We start from the raw sequence: 20291 nt of genomic DNA on the forward strand, positions 1-20291 counted from the left end.
GCAGCGTTTGGTCACATTTGTCCCAAACCTCCCTCCAGTTTTCAAAATATCCCAAACATCCCAATTTCGAGGCCTGAGCCATATTTTGGAGCCAAATTCTGGCTCTATGCACGTATTCGCAGTTTGATATTACGACTTTTTATACCCAACATATGCCAAGTCCTGAAAGTGGCAGTGAGTCACATTTTGCACAAACTCCCCTGCAGTTTTCGAAATATCCCAATTTCGAGGCCTGAGCCATATTTTGGAGCCAAATTCTGGCTCTCTGCATGTATTCGCAAGTTGAAATTGCGACTTTTTGATACCCAACATATGCCAAGTACTGAATGCGGCGTTTGGTCACATTTGTCCCAAATCTCCCTGCAGTTTTCAAAATATCCCAAATATCCCAATTTCGAGGCCTGAGCCATATTTTGGGCCAAATTCTGGCTCTCTGCACGTATTCGCAGTTTGATATTACGACTTTTTATACCCAACATATGCCAAGTCCTGAAAGCAGCAGTGAGTCACATTTTGCACAAACTCCCCTGCAGTTTTCGAAATATCCCAAATATCCCAATTTCGAGGGCTGAGCCGTATTTTGGAGCCAAATTCTGGCTCTCTGCACGTATTCGCAGTTTGAAATTGTGACTTTTTTATACCCAACATATGCCAAGTACTGAAAGCGGCGTTTGGTCACATTTGTCCCAAAGCTCCCTGCAGTTTTCAAAATATCCCAAATATCCAAATATCGAGGCCTGAGCCATATTTTGGAGCCAAATTCTGGCTCTCTGCACGTATTCGCAGTTTGATATTACGACTTTTTATTCCCAACATATGCCAAGTCCAGAAAGCAGCAGTGAGTCACATTTTGCACAAACTCCCCTGCAGTTTTCGAAATATCCCATTTTCTAGGCTTGAGCCATATTTTGGAGCCAAATTCTGGCTCTCTGCACGTATTCGCAGTTTGAAATTGCGACTTTTTTTATACCCAACATATGCCAAGTACTGAAAGCGGCAGTGAGTCACTTTTTGCCCAAACTCCCCTGCATTTTTCTAAATATCCCAAACATCCCAATTTCGAGGCCTGAGCCATATTTTGGAGCCAAATTCTGGCTCTCTGCACGTATTCGCAGTTTGAAATTAGATATTTTTATACCCAACATGTGGTATATTATAATAATAAAAGGTAAACAATTGGTAGTTTAAGAAGGAGCCATAACAAAGTGGTTTAGGCTACCAATTGTCCCTCCCATTAGTGTGTAAGAAGATTTCAGGCAGTTTACAAGTATATACAGTCCACTCAATTAATTCTTACTTAGAAAAATAAATAAGACATAACTTTATCTTATTAAAGTCAAATTAAATAAAGAGATTAGCTGCCTGGAGTTTCCCCACACAGCTCTGGTGCCTTTCGTTCGACTCCCGCCCTCAGTTTGTATGTTGACACTGGCTTTCTCTCTCCCCAGGACCGCCGTGATCGCTACCCTGGAAACACAAATCGTAACTGTCTCTATTTTCCGCTTGTTACAACTTGTAATAAAGTAGTTACATCTTGGCTTAACGTGTTTATGACGTATTAGAACGTTGTTACAACTTGCTATATTGGTTGTTATAACTGGTTAGGAGGTGTTAAAACTTGTTTGAACGTTGTACCAACGTCGTAGTTTCGGTGTGTGTTTGGCGGGTACTATCTTCGCTATCTTGCGTGGTCCTTACAACATCCTTCCTCTCACCTCTGTCGTGCATTAACTTTGAATCCTCCTGTGGTTCCTGTTCATCTTCATCGCCTCCCTCTTTCTGTCCGGTTGTCTCGCTTTCTGTTCGTATTTCTAATGTTTCTCCTCGTATTGTTCCTTGCCTCCGTGGAGAGTACCCCTTCCAAAGTTTTGTACGTCCTTGACCCGCATCACTAAAGCTTTTACCCCTCCTAGGGTTCTGAAACGCCTTTTCCTTGAGCACTTTTCTTCGCACTCCCACTCTGTTTCCATCTTCACCGATGGGTCTAAGTCTGCGGACGGTGTGGGCTACTGTTTTTTTTCCTGACCGCACTTATATGTGTCGCCTCCTTTCGGAGGCTAGCGTCTTCACAGCAGAACTTTATGCTGTTCTCTATGCTCTCCGTCTCTTGCTTTCTCATTGTCAATCCTCCTTTGTGATTGTAGTTGACTCTCGTAGTGCTCTCATGGCTGTAGGGTCCTTTAATCCTGTCCATCCGGTGGTCATGGATATTCAACATTGGCTGTTTCTTATTTCTAGTACATTTAAATCGGTAGAGTTTTGCTTGGTTCCCAGCCATATTGGTGTTTGTTTAAATGAGCATGCGGATGCTGCCTCTAAGGAAGGTATCCGTTCTTGTCCCATCTCCCATAAAGGTATTCCTTACTCCGACTTTTATCCTGTTATTCATTCCTCCATCCTTGCCCATTGGCAGGGTTGTTGGTCGTCTGTAGTTGGTAACAAGTTGCGTACTCTCAAACGTAGTGTGTCCCTGTGTCCTTCCTCCTGCCTCCGTAACCGTCGGTGGGAAAGTGCTCTAGCAAGTTGCTGATTGGCCATACTCGCTGAACTCATGGTCACTTAATGGAGCGCCACCCTGCTCCTTATTGTCCAAATTGCGTTGTCCCTCGTACAGTTGTGCATATCCTTGTTGAATGTCCTGACTTCCAGGATGTGCGTGTGTCTTGCTTTCCGACTGCCCCTCGCGGTCACTTGTCCCTGGATAGAATTGTTGGTGAATCGGATACTTTTGATATCATTCGCCTTATGCGTTCTGTTCTCGTATTGGCATTCTTGGTGATATTTAGCGCCCTCTGATTATTTCGCAGTTTGAGGGTGCTATGTAGCCTCGGTTTGGTGCCTTCTTTTGATAATTACCTTACCTTTCACTGCATCAACTTTTGGTGAATGATGGATTTATACTCGAAGGTCCTTATTTCATCGTTCTATTTCGTTGTAATGTTAATGTGGTAGTTGTGATATGGATTGTAAAACCTTGCATGTGAGCCAGAACAATATTATTTGTATATTAAGAAGAATTTGTCAGTCTTGTAACCATTTTTAGAGTTCATGTAGATCTTTGTAAGGCCTCGATATCATTGGTTTTTTTTTTTACTCTATAAATCTTGGTGTTCGATGTATAAGGTTTAGACCCTTGTGGTATGAATCTCGCAAAATTTTCCAGTCATTTCTGTTTAGGACGCTTTAATTTGACTGTTACCATTGATTCTGTGCCTGTTTTTCCCCTCCTATTCTTTCATATGGTACCTTATCGACAGCTTTAGCAAGCAAGTGACATGTGTACCAGAAGTCTTGTTTGAATAGCTGGTTACCATTTCCACAAAAAAGTGACCAGGTTTGTTTTTAACAAACCAATGTGTTATTACAAGATCATTGAAGGATTGTCACCTCACAGATGCGAGGTGAAACTAATCTGACAGTTTTGTGCTTGGTTATTTCGAAGATTTGAGTGACATTTGAAATCTAGATAAACTTGTTATGAACATCTTTTAACTTTAGTAATTTTGGCTGAGAGTTCATTTAAGTTTGGATTAAATTCTAGGCATGTGGTAATTATAAATTTTAGTTTGTAAGGCTCTTTCAGTTTATGGTACTTTTTACAGGTAGTGTATAATACACTACTATCCTTAATTACTTCTATTCATCAGCTTGAAACATTTGTGGTTATGGGATGTCTGGTGTGAATAATGAAATTTTCAGTCAAAATATTTGGTAGGACAAATCAAAGTCCAGGAAATAAGGCAGACTGGTCATGTCTAGTATTGTTTTTCTTATACTAGAACTTTCAGAGTTGGATTTTACTTTTGACAATAGGTAGTTTCATACTTTCCTATCAAGTTTTAATATCTAGCCCATTATAATTAACTTCTGATTACTGGAACCACAGTGTTCCAGGTCTGGCATTTAGTAAGGTATTGGTGAAAAACCATATTATATAGGTGTTTTAGTTTGACATTTAAGTCAACATTTTTTTTACAACACTTCCACTAATCTTTCAATGTTGCTTAGCCTTAAATGTAGTCCATACAATTGTTAAACTTAATTTTACACTTTACTAATTTGCAAAGTATCTTAATTTTAGTAATGTTAGTTTAGATTTATCAGCTTAATCCAGTTTGGCATATTACATGCAGAAAACTCTGAAGTTAGTGATGTCAATTTTTCACTCTAGTACGTTATTTATAAATTTCACAAGTTCTTTGCATCAGGAATAATCAGTAATTTCCAGCATGATAGAATCTTTGCTAATTTCAGGATAAAGTACAGTATAAAGTTTCATTGGAATATTTATTTAATAGTTTACAGTGTAACATCAATATTGACTATTGTCTATTTCAGGTTGTGGCAAGCTGCTCCTCCTAGATTCAATCCACTGAAGACTCAAAGATCATCAAAAGGCCAGGGAAAACCAGAGTACCAAGGACAACATCCACCTGTAAAGCAAAAATAAAGTATATCAAACAGGGACACTCATTTTATTAACACTAACACCTATCTATAAGCACCAAAACCCCTAAGTGCCAATCTTTTAAGATTGGCTCAGCAAGGCCTACCCCTTACTTACATTTGAGGCAGGACTTGTTGGCTGAAAAGAGTGCATCACATCTGTTGGTTTAGTGCCCAACATGATGTACATAAGCTTTGTGTAAAGCCTATGTACATCATGTTTCAGGCACTAAACCTCTAGATGTATCCACTCTTTCAGCGAACAAGCCCTGTAGTGATTAACAATGTTTGCACATTGTTAAAGGTCCCTACACCTATGCAATTCTAGTCCATCTATTGGATGGGTAGTAGAGCAGGGCTCTGAAAAAGCCAAGCCAGGGAAATCTGCAGGACTGCCTGGTCCCCTTCTATGAAATGGGGTAGGATCAGTACAACTGCATCAATCCCTGCAGGTTGTAACAGTAGGACTTTGGTACACATCTATAAATGGACTAGATGAAAGAAAGTAAATTAATTAGTTGACATAGCTAAAACACTTAATTCCACATACCAACTTTCGTAGATTTGCAGAGTAGAACAACCACACTGAAGCCAGTCAATGCTTTGATGACATTGTAATCTTCCATACCACCTGAAACATTTACCCAAATTAGCTTGTTAAACAAGATTTTACATATGCAGGTTCCTTTAATCTTACAATTAAGATTGTTAGAATTCTCCTTTAATGCTAATCAAGCAAAAACATTAAACTCAGTTTGACTAACCATAAGTACATTAAAGTCAGTAATATATCTCAGCAATTTATTTTATCTACATGTAAGCATCATTTCAGATTATCTTCAGCCATAATGAGTGATTGTTTAAGTTATAATGTTTACTACCACACTCACCTAATTCAGAATGTCAAGCAATTAACACCTTCAAACTCAGGCCTGAAGTTCGACTTTCCCATCAATATTCTGGAAGACAATATCTATTTAAGCTTCAAATAAATAAACTAAGTTGAAGTACAGTTACCATTCAATATTTAATTTGTGTACTATACCATCATTAAATGACTTTAATTTATGAACATAGCCTTTTAAGCTACAAACGTAGATTAAATCCATGATGTCAGTAGACCTCCCAGTTGGGATTCTTTTACCGAGTTATGGCACAGTCTTAAAGCACATCTGGGATCCTCATCACAGCCCTTGTGCATTAGAAATATCACATTGTGATTTGTGTAATTTATAAATGAATAACTTCTAGCCAAATAATTAAGAACCATGCAAACAAATTAAGATTTAAATAAAACATTTCATAAAATCTTTAACTTGCAAATTTATGCCGTTTAACAGTTAGTGTCCAACTTTACATTCAAATTTAAAGTCCCATTTATTCTATTCAAAGCACAATTATTGCAAGAAATAACTTTAGGATATAGTACCCACTAGTCAAGGCCTTAAACTAGTTTCAATTTACCCAATTTCAAGGCCCCTTCACAATTTCATTAAATATTTAGGTAAAAATTATGTAAACACATTTTACCTATTAAACTAAATAAACTTACTTTGGCCCTCTAATTCTGATAACTATGCTACTTTCTGTAGCATTTAACACTTCCAGCGATTGTTCTGCAACTGTTCCTGAAGTTATGTTGGAAAGACCTTCTACAACCTGTCAATGGAACATTAAATATGGTTAATAAGGTTTTGCATAGCAACTTCATTTTGTTTAACTTTAAAATATTTGTCATTTTAAAGTTAAACAAATTATCTACTCCCCCCCCCCCACCATATCTAATTTATAAATTAGAAGATAAAGCACTTTGAAGTCCACATTTAAGGTTTATATGCTACAAAATTTGTATTTCAAATTTATAGTTTACGATTCCCCTCCCCATATATCTTTGGTAACATGTATTTGAAACATGCCAAGCAAACTCAAGAGTTGTTGCTATTTATGTCAAAAAAAACTATACGACAGATCTTTCTTTCTTGTACAGCCACAAGCATGCGTACCATTTAGCCCAATAACTTTATTCCATGTTACCCCAGAACACTAAAAATTTAACTAGGTACCAATTTTACACCGTTCAACAGATGATAGTTACTCGCCCAGGATTCATGCCAAATCACTCTTGCTTGCGGATCAAATGGGATTTAATTTTAAATAGATAAGCAAACTGTACACTGATCTAAATGTATTTGCCACTTGTAAAGAACTTAAACCTCATTTAGTACAAATTTATAAAACCCACCAAACCGGGAAGGCTATGTAGTACCACCGAGTGTGAAAGTTTAAGGCACGAGATTCAAGAACGTGTTTAAGGAAAATTTGAAGATTAGAACCACAGCTAACAAGTGAGAACCCAGTTCGGTTGTGACCTGCACTGGCTCCACCACCAGAGTACCACAGAGGTGAAGAACCTGCTAGTCATAGGGAATGAGCTTACCCAAAATATTGCAAATCTTCCAAATCTGCGGCAGAGGATTATCTGACATAATGGTGGAAACACTTCCAACTCTCGCGCCTCGCTGTCCAGGTGGTCCAACAGGCCACTGCACTTTCTGAAACAAAATATAAGAATCAGTCATCTGCCAGCGTCAGTCTTTTCCAGGCTGCACACTTACAGCCGACAACCCTAGCAATACGCAGTACAGGGAACGCACTTCCGTGTGCCCTGGGAGGTAGAGCAAGGAATAGAGGGTAGCATCCAAGACTAATGAAAACGAGGAGGGTGCAAGGAAGAGGTAGTAAGGAGAGGTCACAGTAGCACGGAGGGTGAATAGGTTCTAATCAGCTTTGGCAAACTGCCACCTAGGGAAGGAGAGGGGAGGGTGAAAAGACAAGGGAAAACAAGGATGGTGAAATGGTCACTTATAGAGGTTATGAACCCTCCAGGAGATATCCAAGTACAGAGACGATCAGAGAAAGATAAAGACAGGAAAGTGAGAGTCACAGTCCACATGGGGTGGGCTCACCAGAATTCAGGGAAGAGAACGAATGGTTCGAGAAGGCCGCCTCGCGTGTGTCAACATCACCCCAAAGGGTGTGTCGACAGTTTAAATAACCCAACAGGAACACCAGCTCTGTTAAGGCGTCCAGGAGGTTCCTGACATCAGGAACGGAAAGGGGGACATTTGGGGGAAAAATTTAACAGACTACATTTTACTCAAAAACATGGCCAGCAAAATAATGGATAGGACATGGAAACAGTAGGACAAAGAGATTATCAGTACGAATCAAGAGACCAATATAGTTATGGGCCCCAGCAAGATCAAGGGGGGGAGGGGAGGAGAAGGGGGAAGGGGAAGAAAGGAATAACCACGACAGTTATCACGACGAGCACCAAGCATCGGCTCCCAGAGACAAAGTGGTGAAACCTAAACAGAACCAAGAGTTCATGGGAGTTAGCATAAAACCCATGAATATTCCATTGAAGAATTGACATCAAAAAAATAAAAGGACAGCAACAGAACAAAGAAACAAAGGTAAATAACAGCATATTAAAAAAGCTAAAGATCAGAATAAGGTTTAGCGGGCCATGGGTTAACCTAGTAAGAATGGAGGGAAAAAAAGAGCAAGACATCAGAGGCAGATTGACAGGGTTCAGGGAGGGGGGGGGGGGCTGTCAAGGCCAGGAGGATAGGGGGTAGAAACTCTAGGTCAGCAACCAAGAGGGAATTGGGCCAAAAGAAACTTCCCCATTAGGGACAGGGGGCCCCAACCAATAAAATGGGGAGTAAGCATTAGTTAGGGGGACGAGGAAGAAAGGAATGCTGTCTCTTTCCTTACCCGCAGGGGGAGGAGGATGGAGAGGAGCCAGGCTTACGTTTCTGACGGACAGGTGTTCCAGTAACATCGTACTGGCCGACTGACTAGGGTCTTAAGTGAAGAATGGGAGTGAACAACATCAAGATTGCTGGGAGGATGATGGACATCAGCCTGGACAGACAGGCGACGTGGAGGGCCAAGAGGTAGTGGGGAGGGACAGGAAGGATCGGGGGAAAACGAAATGACTTGGCAGACAGGGTAGGAAAAAGGGGGGGGGGGATCCAGAAGGAGATTCACGAGATACACCTTCCGACCCAGGACGTAAAGGAACAGGGAAGGTGGTGGGCATGTTGGGGTCCAAGGCCTAGAAATGGTTGTGGGACAAAGGTGGGAAGGACGAGAGGTAGAACAACGTGCGAGCATAAGATACGCCAGTGAAGGGGTGGACACTGCAAACCGTGTCTTGCCTTGGGAAAAGTCAAATGATCCTGGTGTTTCAAGTTAAGGACTACTTCAAGCTTTGAGTCGATACACGTGAGAGAGAATGTAGGGTGGGCCTCGCCGCAATTCAGGTAGCGAGCCCGGGGGATATGAGCAATCGTCTTAGAGTGGCTATCGTCCCCACACATGGGGCAGAGAGAAACGAAGGCTTGTGCATTTGAGGGCACCGGGCTCGAACTTGCCTCACTTATTACAATGAGTGAGAGGGGGGGGGGGATGTACTCTTTAACAGGGAACCTGGCACCAGCAAGAATGATAGGTGGCTGAAGGGTCTTACTATCAAAAGTGAGGTTTGTTTTTAAAAACCAATGTGTCGATATTACAAGATCATTGAATGTGAAATTATGAAAGATTGTCACCTTGCAGATGTGAAGTGAAACTAATCTGACAGTTGTGCGTTTACCCCCCCCCCTCTACTTTACGTCACGACAGACAGAAAGGGACCTCATTTAGTAGAAAACTTATCACTAATATCTACAGTATGGGCAATGATAATCTATACAATTGTGTTCTATTACGTTATTTTTTCAACTTTTAGCTTATGTACACCTACATTACGTATCCTAATATACATGAACTTTGGTAAAGACTTGCTATAATGCCTTGTATACTTTAAGTTTGATGTTGGCGACTATATTACCAACAGGTAATATATAAATTAGATTTTAACTACCTTCAAATACAAACATTTGCTATAATAAAGTAATTATAAAATTTAAAACCAATATAATAACCACCCTTTCACCAAGTTATGATCATTATTCTAATTAACAATGTTGTACAATATTATAACTACAATATTTTCCAAAACATTTATTCAACTTGCCGACTTCAATGCAACAGGAATCTATCTTATCAATGTGGAGCGGTGATTATTCCTTCAATCCCATGCACCACACTACAAACTTGCAACCAACGTTTCTAAGTTACACAACTACAGCCAAGTTGGGAAAAAAACTGCCTTGCATCACCTTGTTGCTCAAACAAGGTAAACTGCCCAGAACACCAATATATTTATAATCTAGTAACAGTTAAATTTGTAGTCAAGACAGATGGTGCCAAGAACCTTATTAAACATTCCAAAACACTGAAAAATCTCGTTTCAATAAAATTAGAGAAACTAAAACATCACAATATCACTATTTACAATAAGCGACTTCAACTAACCCAGAGTTTTTAATAAAATTTAATTTCAATACATTGCAACAGCCATTTCAGATAATGCGTCTCCACCTGTCAAGAGAAAATATTAATACATTTTAGTATACTTTGTTACTATTAAGCTTACAAATTATGAACTTAGGTACTTTAATATTCATAAAGTGCTCAGTATAACAAGTCACATTAGAAAGTTTATGAAACTTACAATAACATTTGGACACCAAACCAATAGATACAGATTAAAATAATTACATAAATTTGACCATGCAAGGGAAAGTTTCAAGAATCTAGTAACATTGCACTGATCAATGTCACATTTACCACTAATCTCACCCCTTAGTCTGACATTTAACATCTGACGGCCATTATGGTGTGTGCAACGAACATTTTAACAACCATTTAATTTTTATTATGCAACATACTAGCTAAAAAAATTACTGAACTACCAATAAGGACAAGTTATGAACTGCCTTAGCTACCTCATCCCTTGTTGGATTTTACCTCAAATTTATTTCAATGAATTTATTTTCCTCGGCCAATGGATCACCTAAGACTTGTGTACTTCATTGACAATAGAATATGATTACTACAGAGACTATTGAGCCTGTATATCGAGTAGAGATTAATCATTACAGTGGCCAGTTTTCCATAAGTAAAATAAGATTACCTCTTAAAATAAGAGCAGCCTACAGCTTGGGGGTTACATCAAGAGCAATTTGAACGTTTGTCTTTACTACTCCAACAGGTATGGCCACAATCAACTTTCTGGAAATATTCAATCAAATTTAACAAAATTGTGGACCATATTTATTAAACTGCAGTACCACATTCATTGTGCATCAATGTTAATTGATAATACAATTTAGTATTTTAGTAGAATCAATTTTGTCGTCTATGCCAAGATACTAGATTATAAACCTAATCATTGTCACGCCCTTTAAGACTGACAATACGTTAATGCTAAATTACAATAGGCACAACTTACAACCTTTAAAGTATTTTGACAAGGAAATATCTATGGGTTTGACAACTCTCCCAAGGGAGATACAAGCCTATGCTACACTTTAATTTCATTTTCTTTTAAATAAAAGTTATATTACCTAATTATTTACAACTTCCCAAGACCGAAGCTGGAAGATTCACCTCATGCTGTCAATCTTAGGAAACAGGTGCAAAGACTCAATATAAAAAGTAGCATTGGCATAATAAATAAAACTACATTTCACAATAGTAAAGACCGACTGACTACACAAATCTCCCTGGAACTACCAAACTGATCAATTTTATCTAAATTTAATGGACCAATTGCCTACTTTTGTAAGTACACTTTGCTCTGGTTATTTTTTGGTATCTAAAGTAGGATTCAGTCACCATTTCCATTAAATATTTAAAGTGTTGGTTCCCCAAAATTATATAAACAAGGCTATCATGAAAATTTACTTTGCAAATTAAGCTCCTAATATAGGAGCTCCAGCAACTCTGGATACATGGATATTTTAAAGCTTTCCAAACCTACCACACTACTGGTAAGTTAAAGCACATTTAATAACTTACAATGGATAAAAACCAATATTTTAAAAATAGTGAAAAGGTCTTACAAATTACTAAACGTCGCAGAACCATATATTCTATTTTTTGGGCTGACATAAGGATGTTAATTCATGTTAAAGTGAAGGGTATGAAGCCCATACAAAAATGATCAACACATGTAATTTGAAGACAAGCTAATTTAAAACTAAAGCTTAACATGTACAGCATTAGATAAATGCTGAAAATATTACCTTGCCGTAGATCACGAGGAGGACCAAGTCACAATCACCAATCAAAATTGCACGAGTGGTAGCTTCAGTGAGAAAAACCAACACCCTGAAAATAAAAGTTTACACTTTAGAAAGCAGTTATACAACACTCATTCGCCCAACTAATCATACCAAGGCATGGACACTTTACCGATTTTATCTGCTTTAGAGGATATTTAATACCAGCCAATAAGTCATTCTTTATGAAACTGCTATTAATAAAAACGGTACATTGCAAGTCAGACAGGATGGTACCAATTTCTTCACACTGAAAATCTATAAGTTTGCAAAACTGTCAAGAACAATAAGTTGAGTGCAACATTAAAATGGTTTAAAGAGAGACTACAATGCAGAACAAAACTAAGAGATGCTTCCCCCCCCCCACCCACAGTTACAATCCAATGGAACAGTCCCACTAAAGCCACGAGTGCCAAGCTATGCTGAAGTTTAAGATAAAGCTTTACAAAATAAGGAAATGGAAAAGAGGGGGGTACCCGAGAAACTGCCAAAGGGGGGGGGGGGGGCAGATTATCTGTACCTTTTACAGTTTAGTGTAGACTTTTCCTCCCCACAGGATCTGGGTCTTGTCCACTCCAACGTCGGCCAGAGTTGGTGCCGGCTGCTGTTTAGAATGGGTGCCATCTCATGCTATACATTACTTCAGGAAACTAGTGCCTCACTCTTCGCCATAGGGTACATCAGCTCAGGACCTCACTAACATGTTGGGAGGCAGTCAAAGACTAGCCAGTCAACAACTTGGGCTGGAGAGCTGTAGCAGCCGAAACAATTTACCACCTGCAAATACAATTTAATTAAAGACTAACAAAAATGGCAAATTTTAGGAATATTTTTAGTAAATTTATACAGGACCAAAGAAATGAAAATCACTCAAAACATTTAAACAAAAAGTGGATCAGTTTTCAAATGGGCACCAGAAGGCAATTTAGTAATCTTTAGTAAATACAGATAAAATATTTGTTAAAAATACCAATCTCTGTCATTGTCCTTTATTTGACCTGTCAGTTTTTAATGGACCTATCCTTTCCCTTGTCCTAGTTCGATATAACTGAAAAACCCCTTTAGGATTTTACTTTACTTGCTCTGCTATGCGAACTTCATAGTTTCTTTTTGCTTTCCTAATCTCTAACATTTCTAACCAGTTTTATGAATTCCTGTTCTAAACCGACTTCCCCATGCTTAATCCTTTTGTACCAAGCTCTTTACCTATAAGGTTCTTTAAATTCTTTGTTATCCACTTTGGGTCATTAGTATTTGATCTATTCAATTTGTATGGTATACTACGTTCCTGTGCTTTGTTTAGAATATTCTTAAACAAGTTATATATTAAATCCACAGCAATATCCCCTTTTACGTCACCTATCGCTGGGTTCATGTCTCGCTCCTAGACCGGCCCACACCCCATACCCAAGACTTCCCACTATTTGACCCAAAAAATTTCTTAGGCTATTAAAATCAGCTTTTCGAAAATCTGGCACTAACAGAATTTTCTCCTACAGGTCTATTCCATTCTATGCTAAATCTGACTTCTCTGATCACTGTTCCCTAGCTCACTCCCTATTTCGATGTCATTAATGTGTGTTTCCCTGTTAGTTAACATTAAATCTAAAATATTTTCCCGCGTTGGTTCCTTAATGTGCTGCGTAAGAAAGCAATCGTCAATTCTAGAAAATCTTCTGCTTCACTATTCCGTTTTGTTCAACCAGTTTATTCCACTAAAGTTAAAGTTACCTATGACAAATACTATTAGATCTAGATGCTCTAGATATTTCATTCCATAGATGCTTTGCTTCCATTCTGTCTAAATTTGGTGGCCTATATATAACTTATTATAATATTTGCTTTCTTTTAATTCTATCCAAATAGTTTGCGGGTGGCTCAGTTTTTATTCCCTCTTTGAGACTACATTTCAAATTGTCCCCAACATACATGGCTACTCCCCCTAGTCTAATATATCTGATATAGTTTAAATCCATTTATTTTATGTTCAGCTAATAGTCCTCCATTTTCTACATTCATCCTTGTTTCTGCATGTGTAATATTCTTTTTTTCTGTGCAGACAAGAGCATTTAATTCGTTAATTTTATTTCTTAGACTTCTACTGTTAGTGCAATATACCCTAAGTGAATTGTTATTTTGAGGCCCTTTTCTTTCCCTGATCATTTTGCCAATTCTTTTCTCCCACGAACACTTACTACCTCCTTCCTCTAAATCAATTCCCATAACACTACTAACAGTTTAAACCCAAACAAACGCCTCTAACCACTAGTTCCAGCGAGTTTGCAACAGCAACAACCCCAGCCCTCGATAGATGCACCCCATCACGAGCACACATTTCATTTCTTCCATAGAAGTGTTTCCAGTTGTCTATGAAAGATCTCATTTGATTTGCAATATCTTAAGAACATTTGAACAAAGGCAACTGCAGAAGGCCTATTGGCCCATACGAGGCAGCTCCTATTTATAACCACCCAATCCACTCATACTTGTCCAACCCGCGCTTGAAACAATCGAGGGACCCCACCTCCAGCACGTTACGCGGCAATTGGTTACACAAATCAACAACCCTGTTACTGAACCAGTATTTACCAGTCTTTCCTAAATCTAAACTTATCCAATTTATACCCATTGTTTCGTGTTCTGTCTTGTGTTGATACTATTAATACCCTATTAATATCCCCTTTGTTGTGTCCATTCACCCACATGTAGACCTCTATCATGTCACCCCTAACTCTCCGCCTTTCCAGTGAATGCAACTTAAGCTTTGTTAATCTTCATATGAAAGATTTCTAATTTGGGGAATTAACTTAGTCATCCTACGCTGGACACGTTCAAGTGAATTTATATCCATTCTATAATATGGCGACCAAAACTGAACTGCATAATCTAAATGGGGCCTAACTAGAGCAAGATATAGATTGAGAACCACGCCAGGTGTCTTGTTACTAACGCTGCGATTAATAAATCCAAGTGTTCAATTTGCCTTATTACGAACATTTATGCATTGATCCTTTTGTTTTAAATTCTTACTAATCATAACTCCCAGATCCCTTTCACAATTCGACTTCGCAATCAACACCATCTAGCTCGTATCTTGTAACCCTATCATCATTACCTAACCTCAGAACTTTAAATCAGCATTAAACTGCATCTGCCAATCCTTCGACCATTTCAAAACCCTATCTAGATCAACTTTAAGTGATAGCGAGTCGTCCTCCGAATTAATTTCCCTACCGATTTTCGTATCATCGGCAAATTTGCAAATGTTGCTACTCAAACCTGAATCTAAATCATTTATATATATTATAAACAACAGAGGTCCCAGGACAGAGCCCTGAGGCACTCCACTTACAACATTTTCCCACTCTGACTTGACCATTTATACCAACTGTTTCCTTTGGTATAGCCATGCCCTAATCCAGCTTAATATAGCACCCCCAATACCATGAGACTATCTTTTTAATCAGTCTTTCATGTGGCACTGTATCAAAATCTTTGCTAAAGTCAAGGTACACAACATCGCAATCCTTTCCACTATCAACTGCCTCAACTGTGCTAGAATAAAAAGATAAATTTGTTAAACATGAACGGCCATTTATAAAACCATGTTGCGACTCGATTATTAATTTAGTTTTTCAAGATGAAGACTAATTTTATTTGCTATTATAGATTCGAGTAACTTTCCCACAATAGACGTTAGGCTAATTGGTCGATAGTTAGACGCAAGTGATCTATCCCCTTTCTTAAACTGGTATCACATTAGCAACTTTCCAAAACTCTGGCACTTTGCCTGACGATTTATTAAATATGGTTGACAGTGGGTCACAAAGCTCCTCTTTGCATTCTTTAAGCACCCTGGCAAACACTTCATCCGGCCCTGGGGATTTGTTTGGTTTGAGTTACCATTTGTTTAAGAACATCCTCCCTGGTAACTTAAACTCATCAACCTGTCCTCGTCCCCACCCACAGACTTGTTCGGCTGAGGGCATATTGTTAAGTTCCTCTAGTAAATACAGATACAAAATATTTATTAAAAATACTACTCATCTCTTCATCACTATCTGTTATTTGACCTGTCAGTTTTTAATGGACCTATCCTTTCCCTAGTCTTAGTACGATATAACTGAAAAAAACCCTTTAGGATTTGTCTTGGCTTGCCCTGCTATGCGAACTTCATAGTTTCTTTTTGCTTTCCTTATCTCTAACATTTCTAACCAGTTGTACGAATTCCTGTTCTAAAGTGACCTCCCCATTTTTAATCCTTTTGTACCAAGCTCTCTTTACCTATAAGGTTCTTCAAATTCTTTGTTATCCACTTTGGGTCATTAGTATTCGATCTATTCAATTTGTATGGTATACTACGTTCCTGTGCTTTGTTTAGAATATTCTTAAATACGTTATATATTTAATCCACATCGAAATCCCCATTTACGTCACCTATCGCTGGGTTCATGTCTCGCTCCAAGACCGGCCCACACCCCATACCCAAGAGTATCCAATCTATTTGACCCAAAAAATTTCTTAGGCTATTAAAGTCAACTTTTCGAAAATCTGGCACTTTAGGAGAATTTTCTCCTACAGGTCAATTCCATTCTATGCTAAATCTGATAACTTTGTGATCACTGTTCCCTAGCTCACTCCCTATTTCGATGTCATTAATTTGTTTCACTGTTAACACTAAATCTAAAATATTATTTTCCCGCGTTGGTTCCTTAATGTGTTGCGTAAGAAAGCAATCGTCAATTAATTCTAGAAAATCTTCTGCTTCACTATTCCCTGTTTTGTTCACCCAGTTTATTCCACTAAAATTAGTCACCCATGAGATAAATACTGTTAGATCTAGATGCTCTAGATATTTCATTCCATAGATGCTTTGCTTCCATTCTGTCTAAATTTGGTGGCCTATATATCTCCTATTATAATATTAAACAAAGCACAGGAATGTAGTATACCATACAAATTTAATAGGTCGAATACTAATGACCCAAAGTGGATAACAATGTAAAGAACCTTATAGGTAAAAAGAGAGCTTGGTACAGAAGGATTAAGAATGGGGAAGTCAGGTTAGAACAGGAATTCATACAACTGGTTAGAAATATTAAAAAAAGATTAGGAAAGCAAAAAGAAACTATGAAGTTCGCATAGCAGAGCAAGCAAAGTCAAATCCTAAAGGGTTTTTTCAGTTATATCGAACAGACTAGGGAAAGGATAGGTCCATTAAAAACCGAGACAGATCAAATAACGGATAATGACAAGGAGACGAGTAGTATTTTTAACAAATATTTTATATCTGTATTTACTAAAGAAGAACTTAACATGCCTTCAGCCGAACAAGTCTATGTGGGTGGGGACGAGGACAGGTTGACGAGTTTAGCAGTTACCAGGGAGGATGTTCTTAAACAATTAGAAAAACTAACACCAAACAAATCCCCAGGGCCGGATGAAGTGTTTGCTAGGGTGCTTAAAGAATGCAAAGAGGAGCTTTCCGAGCCACTGTCTACCATATTTAATAAATCAATAGAGTCAGGCAGAGTGCCAGAGTCATGGAAGGTAGCTAATGTGGTACCAATTTTTAAGAAAGGAGATCACTTGCGTCAAACTATCGGCCAATTAGCCTAACGTCTATTGTGGGAAAGTTACTTGAATCAATAATTGCAAATACAATGTGTCTCCATCTTGAAAAACATAAATTAATAAACGAGTCGCAACAGTTTTACAAATGGCCGTTCATGTTTAACAAATTTGCTAACTTTTTATTCCAGCATAGTTGAGGCAGTTGATAGTGGTAAGGATTGTGTTGTGTACCTTGACTTTAGCAAAGCTTTTGATACAGTGCCACATGAAAGACTAAAAAAATAGAAGCTCATGGTATTGGGGGTGCTATATTAATGTAACGGTTCTTGGTTACGTAAAGTATGGTGACAAATACAGACACTAAGATACTATATATATATTTGGTCGAATATATAATAGGAGTTATATATATTTGGTCGAATATACAGAAGTACACAGGTGATACGTTGGTGTGAGTTGAGCGCACTGAGCGTCGGTACAGTATCTCGCAAGTGTCTGCTCTAGACCGCACTTGAAAGTAGACTAGCTAATGTTCGCTACACCACTGCTTATATTGCTCGGGCAACACCTCACTGTGTTGCCCGGGCAACGCCTCACCTCATTCATCTCCAAAGGTTGACAGGAATATTAACACTATTTGGAGCGAGTATATTATTGGGATAATCTACTCGCTACATTAACTTTGATTAGGGCATGGCTATTTCAAAGGAAACAGTATAAATGGGGTTAAGTCAGTGGGATAATGTTAGTGGAGTACCTCAGGGCTCTGTCCTGGGACCTCTTGTTTATAATATATATAAATGATTTAGATTCAGGTTTGAGTAGCAACATTTGCAAATTTGCCGACGATACGAAAATCTGTAGGGAAATTAATTCGGAGGAGGACTCACTATCACTTCAAGTTGATCTAGATAGGGTTTTGAAATGGTCAAATGATTGGCAAATGCAGTTTAATGCTGATAAATTTAAAGTTCTGAGGCTAGGTAATGATGACAGTTACAAGATACGAGCTAGATGGTGTTGAGATTGCGAAGTCTGATTGCGAAAGGGATCTGGGAGTTATGATTAGTAAGAATTTAAAACAAAAGGATCAATGCATGAATGTTCGTAATAAGGCGAATAGGACACTGGGATTTATTAATCGCAGCGTTAGTAACAAGACACCTGGTGTGGTTCTTAAGCTATATCTTGCTCTGGTTAGGCCCCATTTAGATTATGCAGTTCAGTTTTGGTCGCCGTATTTTAGAACGGATATAAACTCACTTGAACGTGTCCAGCGTAGGATGACTAAGTTAATTCCCCAAATTAGAAATCTTTCATATGAAGAAAGATTAAGCTTAAGTTGCATTCACTGGAAAGGCGAAGAGTTAGGGGTGACAGGTTTACAAGTGGATGAATGGACATAACAGGGGGGATATTAATAGGGTATTAAAAATATCAACACAAGACAGAACACGAAACAATGGGTATAAATTGGATAAGTTTAGATTTAGGAAAGACTTGGGTAAATACTGGTTCAGTAACAGGGTTGTTGATTTGTGGAACCAATTGCCGCGTAACGTGGTGGAGGTGGGGTCCCTCGATTGTTTCAAGCGCGGGTTGGACAAGTATATGAGTGGGATTGGGGGGTTATAGAATAGGAGCTGCCTCGTATGGGCCAATAGGCCTTCTGCAGTTACCTTTGTTCTTCGTATGTTCTTAAACCGTATGTAGCTTACACAGGTAATTTACTTTTATCTACACAATCTCCCTCCCCCCCTTTATATTACTGGCGATACCCATTAAATAAATCTCAAACAAAACCTAACTAAACAGCCTAATATTTGTTATTAGCACAAATGAATTAAAAAGACGCGCTTTAAAAAGCTACAAGACTCGCTACTTACCCGCTAGTCTACCACACTGGCCGACACATCCTCTTCCAACACAATTCAAACAGTTACTACCGATCTTGGCCCGCAACAAGCCTCACATCACTTACTTTGTCCAGAAACATATATAGACTAGCAACTGACCATAACACTCATGTATTGGATATAGAATAACGCGGGGTTAATGTGTAGTGCTGCTGTCAAAATATAGATGGCGCACACCCTAATGGTCATGCCAATGGACTCACCTAGTTGTGCTTACGGGGCTGAGCTTCGACTATTTCTGCCCGAAACGCTTTGCGTAATAGTGGCTTTAGGCTTTGTATATACTAGCTCTATCAATAAATCCATCAATGTTTGTATCTCACCTTGTATGTATGTACTTTACCTGAATAAACATTTTGATTCTGATTTTGATTTTTGATTTTCATATTTGGTCCCGCCCCTCAGCTGTCAATCAATTGGTGTACAAGCTCCTGAACCTGTATCATGAACCTGAACCTTATATGCTTATATAACATCATTATGTTATATAAGAACATAAGAATTAAGGTAACTGCAGAAGGCCTATACGAGGCTGTTCCTATTTACCGTGATGAGTTTTTCCAGCTGGATTTTAATATTTAACAGTTTTGGCATGTACAGCTTCGGCACGTTTCCTATCACCTAATACATAAGAACATATGACTAAAGATAACTGCAGAAAGCCTATTGGCCCATACGAGGCATCTCCTATTTATAACCACGCAATATCCCACCCACATACATGTCAAATTCAAAATTCAAACTTTTATTCGGGAAAAGTACATACATAGATGATGTGTTACAAACATAATGTTGGATTTATAGAGCTAGTGCATACAATACCTAAAGCCACTAATACGCATAGCGTATTGTTCAGCCCACGCTTTAAACAATTAACGGACCCCACCCCCACTTTACGCGGTAAATGGTTCCACAAATCAACAATCCTGTTACCGAACCAGTAAACACCTCTATCATGTCACCCCTAACTCTTCGCCTTTCCAGCTAATGCAATTTAAGCTTTGTCAATCTTTCTTCGTATGAGAGGTTTCTAACTTGCGGGACTAACTTTGTCATCCTATGCTGGACGTTTTCTAGTGAATTTGTATCAATTCTATAGTACGGCGACCAAAACTGA

The 20291-nt window shown here is 38.5% G+C and overlaps 1 protein-coding gene across 4 annotated transcripts; it reads right to left on the minus strand.

The window, feature by feature from the left end:
* Positions 1–4273: 4273 nt before the first annotated feature.
* Positions 4274–19298, minus strand: LOC123773301 (uncharacterized). 4 transcript variants are annotated; one of them, XR_011223452.1, is made up of 10 exons: positions 19145–19298; positions 12205–12461; positions 11649–11733; positions 10535–10632; positions 9874–9939; positions 6884–6998; positions 5999–6105; positions 5337–5405; positions 4997–5077; positions 4274–4433 (listed from the first exon to the last, which is right to left on the minus strand). XR_011223452.1 is itself a non-coding variant. In XM_069307967.1 (8 exons), exons 2-5 carry the CDS (start codon positions 12306–12308, stop codon positions 6026–6028), a joined length of 384 nt encoding a protein of 127 aa, XP_069164068.1. In that variant the 5' UTR covers positions 12309–12461; positions 19145–19298; the 3' UTR covers positions 4274–4433; positions 4997–5077; positions 5337–5405; positions 5999–6025. The 4 variants fall into 4 exon arrangements, 1 of the variants encoding a protein (XP_069164068.1); XR_011223451.1 differs by lacking the exon at positions 10535–10632; XR_011223453.1 differs by lacking the exon at positions 9874–9939.
* Positions 19299–20291: the final 993 nt, after the last annotated feature.

The sequence above is a fragment of the Procambarus clarkii genome, chromosome 61 (assembly GCF_040958095.1).
Source record: "Procambarus clarkii isolate CNS0578487 chromosome 61, FALCON_Pclarkii_2.0, whole genome shotgun sequence".
Taxonomy (NCBI): domain Eukaryota; kingdom Metazoa; phylum Arthropoda; class Malacostraca; order Decapoda; family Cambaridae; genus Procambarus; species Procambarus clarkii.